General features: G+C 55.6%; 1 protein-coding gene across 1 annotated transcript; it reads left to right on the top strand.

Annotated features, from left to right (window-relative positions):
- Positions 1 to 3,386: 3,386 nt before the first annotated feature.
- LOC109157006 lies at positions 3,387 to 5,090 on the top strand. Its single transcript, XM_019304893.1, has one exon. The coding sequence runs from the start codon at positions 3,387 to 3,389 to the stop codon at positions 5,088 to 5,090; it is 1,704 nt and encodes a 567-aa protein (XP_019160438.1).
- Positions 5,091 to 5,441: the final 351 nt, after the last annotated feature.

Below are 5,441 nucleotides of genomic sequence, written 5' to 3' on the forward strand. Positions count from 1 at the left end.
GACAGGCACTACGGTCTAGTGGTCTTGATCTCATACTCGCAATCCAACCACCTGGGTTTGACTCTCCGTAGTAGCATTGTTAGTTATAGTCCATCCTTTGGGCCTTACTCTTTGCATTTAGGCCTGTACCTCGGGTTTTTGTACCCATGATTTGGGCCTGGCGCCCTACCCCCGTACTGTATCTTCTGTACCCGATTTATGGTGGACCCTATCCCAATATAACCATCATTGGCACCGTCTGTGGGGACCACTACGATTAGTCCGTGTTAGTAGTCTCTACCACTCTAACAAAATTCCGAGGTACGTCGAGATGGTCAGCCCATCAGGGGAGCGCCTGCTTAACCCCCCGCGTAGCGGGGACGGACGAGACGTCGGCCGCCGCGAGGTGTCGGAGGCGCCCGCCTCGGTTCGCGCCGAGGACGGGAGACGCGGGGACGGCGAGCGAGCCAACGTTATCCACTCCCGGCAGCCCCCGGTGGGCCTAATCGTGGTGCCACGTGGCCATGGGTTGCGGAGGGCTGGTGCCTGCGAGGTTGGTCTGGATGAAGCCGAAGGCGAAAGCGCATATCGCCCCCTGGGACCGGCGGCTCGGGTCAACCCCCCGGCGGAATGGCTAGACGCGATTAACACCAAGATAGATGAATTAGTGCGGTGGAAGGAACATGGAGCTCACACCGTGATTCCCCGGATTTCCCTCACCCCACTCTTCACCCCCAATATCATGAACGAACCCCTGCCCCCCAACTTTAAAGCCCCTGACATGAGGAGGTATGACGGTACAGGCGATCCCCAAGAACACGTCCTGACATACCAGGCGGCTATGATGCTCATGGGGTCGTCGGACGCCCTGATGTGTCGTGCGTTCTTCTCTACGTTATCAGGGGGGGGGGGGGCGCAACGATGGTTTACGAACCTGAAAGGCGGCTCGCTGGGCTCGTTCCAAGATCTGGCCACCGGGTTCATTACCCACTTCCTGAGAGGGAGGAGGCGCAAGACGCATTTCACGCATCTCGCTAGCGTCAAGCAAGGGGAGGATGAAACCCTTACCGAGTTCCTCGCGCAGTGGAGGAAGGATGAGGCCGAAGTGGAGGACATGGATGACCAGTCCGCGATGGTCATGTTCATCGTAGCCCTCTGTGCCGGGGAACTATACAAGAGCCTCCGCCGCAAGGCCCTCGGGTCGTACGCGACCTTGATGATGAAAGCTGACCGGTATGCCGACGCTGAAGAGGCCATCCGCATGAAGCGTTTAGAAGAACACAACAGTAGCAAGAAGTCGCGGCTCGAGGAACCACCACGCCCCAAGAAGGGAACTAATTACTTGCAGGAGGGTCCGGAGGATAGGAAGGTTAGCTCCGGGGGGTTCACGAGCCCCCCCGTTGCCATGGGCGCCGCCAGCGCCTGTCCCGGCGCGGTGAACGACGTCGGCACCCCCGGCGGCGTGGACAGCCCCGCGGATCGCCCCTTTCACCCCGCTTATCGCCCTACCTAGCGATATCTTAGCTTATGCGGAGGAGTGTCAGTTGGTGAAAACATTTGGTCCCAACCCGATCCCGCCGGGCGCAGACACAACGAGATATTGCAAATTTCACCGCCGTTACAGCCACGCCACCAATGACTGTCAGGCATGAAGGAAAGAGATAGAGTTCCTCATACAAGCAGGAAAGTTGACGAATTTCATAGACTGGGAGCGGTTGGCTACGAGAAACGCCAGGCGCGCGACGGTTGGGCCTGCAGGGGAGGCTAAGGAGAAATCGACTGACTCCGGGGCAGGCCTGGGGAAGCGCCAAGTGATTAATGTCATCTTTGGAGGAGGGGACCCGAGGGAGGATGGAGGCAGTTATGTAGGTGCAGTGGACGAACACCCCCAGTTGAAGAGGCCCCACCGGGAACCGATTTGGTTTTCTGACAACGACTTGCCAGCAAGGGAGACTACCCCGAAGGACGCGCTCGTGGTCGCCATGGTGGTCAACGGGGTCTGCGTGAAGCGTGTGCTTGTGGACACGGGGAGCAGTGTCAACGTAATGTATCACGGCGTCTTCGTAAAGTTAGGGCTGAGCGAGGATCAGCTCCGGCCAGTGAGGACGCCATTGGCTGGTTTCACTAGAAACACCATAGAGACAGAGGGGTCGGTAGTACTCCCCGTGGAAGTCGGCAGCCCCCCGCACGTGAAAAAAGTGGACATGGAATTCCTTGTAGTCAGGATAGTATGCGTCCATAACCTCATCTTAGGGAGGCCTGGGCTGGCAGGGTTGGGTGGACTTATTTCGATGGAGCATTTGTGTTTGAAATTCCACACCCCCGAGGCAGTGGGGATGGTACGGGGTGATCAGCACCTCGCCCGGAAGTGCTATAAGACGGCGTGTGAAAGAATGTTGACGGAAGAATTACCTGTCCATACAGTAGAGAAGGAGGTTGAGAGGGAGAAGAAGGTGGGACCCGAACCAGCCGTGGAGTTGGAGGAGATCCCCCTGGACCCTAGTCGACCTGAAAAATGTGTCAAGATAGGCAAGGGCCTTGCCCCAAGACTGCGGGAACAGATCATAGCTGTCCAACGCGAATACTCGATGATATTCGCATGGGGTCCCGAGGACATGCTCGGGATCGATCGCTTTATCATATCACAAAGGCTGGCGGTAGATCCCCGTTTTAAACCCATAAAGCAGAAAAGACGACACTTGTCGGCCGAGAGGAGGGCATTCGTGAAGTCCGAGGTAGACACGTTCCTAGCAATAGGGCACATACGGAAGGCAATGTACCCAGCTTGGCTGGCCAACGTAGTCCTAGCCCCGAAGCCGCCCACATGGCGCATGTGCGTGGACTACACGGATCTAAACAAGGCATGCCCCCAAGACCCTTTCCCTTTGCCCCGTGCGGATCAGCTAGTGGACGAGACATCAGGATGTGAGTTGCTGAGCTTTATGGACGCGTTCAAAGGATACCACCAGATCTTCATGGTGGAGGAGGATGAGGAGAAACGGCGTTCGTGACCCCGGATGGGATATACTGTTATTGGGTCATGTCATTCGGTCTAAAAAACTCTGGAGCCACGTTCACCCGCATGGTGGCAGAAATATTCAAGGACCTCCTCGAAAAATATAATGGAGGCCTACGTGGACGACATGCTGGTGAAGAGCAAGGACGCCGGCACCCACCCAGAATATCTAGCCCGGTGCTTCGAGATTATGAGGCAGAAGAACCTGCGCCTGAACCTAAAGGAATGCGCGTTCGCGGTGACGGGAGGGAAATTCCTAGGATTCATGGTTACTCACCGGGGGATAGAGGTCAACCCCGAAAAGGCACAAAACATCCTCAAGATGCAACCCCCCACATCGATATAGAACGTCCAGAGACTCAACGGCCGACTGGCCGCCTTCAACAGATTCATGTCCAAGCTCGCGGAGAAGTCCCTCCCATTCTTCAATGTCATGAAGCAGAGGAGCAGTTTCACTTGGACCCCGGAATGCCAAGAGGCCTTCGACCAGTTTAAAGCATACTTATCCGCGGCGCCGGTTCTTTCCAAGCCAGAGAGAGGGGAGACATTGTATGTATACCTCGGGGTGGCACCCGCGGCCATTAGCTCGGTGCTACTCAGAGAGGAAACAGGCATCCAGAAACCTATCTATTACGTCAACAAGGCCCTGCATTACGCCGAGCTCAGGTACACCCCGCTTGAAAAAACAGTATACGCCCTCGTTAGAACGGTCCGGAAGCTAGTATACTATTTCCAAGCACACTATGTAATCGTCCTGACAGACCAGCCCCTGGGCACCATCCTGAGAAATCCGGTCTCGTCGGGCCGCATGGTGAAGTGGGCGGTCAAACTCTCCCAGTATAGCCTCGAATACCGCCCCCGCACGGCTATCAAGGGCCAAGCCCTCGCTGACTTCATCTTAGAATGCACTATCCCGGAACGCAAGGAAGGACAACCTGAAGAAAGCATAGGGGAGTGGGAGATGTACACCGACGGCGCCTTTAGCAAAAAGGGTTGTAGAGGTGGCGTCGTGCTCATCTCGCCAGAAGGGTTGAAAGCCTACCAAGCCCTCAGATTCCGCTTCACTCTCTCCAACAACGAAGCTGAATATGAGGCCTTAATCGGGGGCCTGAGGTTGGCCCAGGCCCTGCAAGCACGCAGCCTCAAGATTCGGTCAGATTCGCAACTGGTCGTGGGCCACGTCAACAACCAGTTCGAAGCGCGGGAAGACAGGATGCGGCAGTACCGGGACGTAGTGCAGAGATTATTGCCCTCTGTAGATCGGTGGGAACTAGCCCAAATTCCGAGGACAGACAACGGCGAGGCAGACCTACTGTCTCGAATTGCCCAAGGCGTCGAAGACCACCTAAGTTACATGCCAAAGATAGCCCGGACGATCGACGTCAACGCACCTAGGATAGGAAAGGACGAAGTCCTAGCTATAACGCCACCCCCAGACGAATGGATGCAGGAGATGACCCGTTACAAGGAACAGGGTCTCACACCGCATGACCCCCAGAGAGCACGAAAGATAGTGGCCATGGCTCCGTCTTACCGAATGATTGAAGGACGATTATTCAAAATATCCTTCGGGGGGCCCATGCTCCGGTGCTTAACCAGGGCAAAAGCCGACAAAGTCATCGCGGAAGTCCACGAGGGAGTGTGTGCCGCACACCAGGGCGCCCAAACCTTGGCTAGGAAAATTATCTTGCAAGGATACTACTGGCTCCGCATTAGATCCGATTGCCAAGACAATGGGAGGAAGTTCCCTACGTGCCAACAATTCACGATTTTACCCGGCAAGCCCGCCTCCTACTACACCCTGGTCACCTCAGCCATCCCATTTGCGTGGTGGGGTGTTGACTTGGCAGGACCTTTCTCCAAGGGGGTGGGAAGCCTAAAGTTCTTAATCGTAGCCATAGACTATTTCACCAAATGGGTAGAGGCGGAGCCCCTTGCCTCCATCACAGGGACCCAGTCCCGAAAATTTATGTGGAAAAATATCTTCACAAGATTTGGGTTACCCCAGCAAGTCGTGTCCGACAACGCAAGCAGTTTAACAACCAGGATTTTGCTCATTTCTGCGCTTATTATGGGGTGGAGCATATCAAGGTAGCCGTGGCGTACCCCCAAGCCAACGGTCAGGTAGAGAACGCCAACCGTACCATCCTTGACGGAATTAAGAAGAGAGTCGAAGCGACAGGGTCTACCTGGTACGAGGAACTGCCGTCTATACTATGGGCTTACAGAACAACCCCCGGAAGGCCACGAGAGAAACCCCTTTCGCCCTCACATATGGGTGCGAAGCAAGGACACCAGTAGAAGTCACAACCCCCGCGGGAAGGAGCACGCGATTCCAACCTGGCCGGAACGACGAGGACCTGCGGGTTGAGTTAAATTTCCTACAGGAGAGGAGGGATGAAGCCGAGCGAACTATTGCTATCTATCAACAATCTTTAAAACGTTA

Source organism: Ipomoea nil, unplaced genomic scaffold (genome assembly GCF_001879475.1).
Source record: "Ipomoea nil cultivar Tokyo-kokei standard unplaced genomic scaffold, Asagao_1.1 scaffold2761, whole genome shotgun sequence".
Lineage (NCBI taxonomy): Eukaryota > Viridiplantae > Streptophyta > Magnoliopsida > Solanales > Convolvulaceae > Ipomoea > Ipomoea nil.

What these genes read in the sequence shown, in the direction of transcription:
- LOC109157006 (XM_019304893.1), top strand. Translation starts at nt 3,387, where the DNA reads ATGTCCAAGCTCGCGGAGAAGTCCCTCCCATTCTTCAATGTCATGAAG.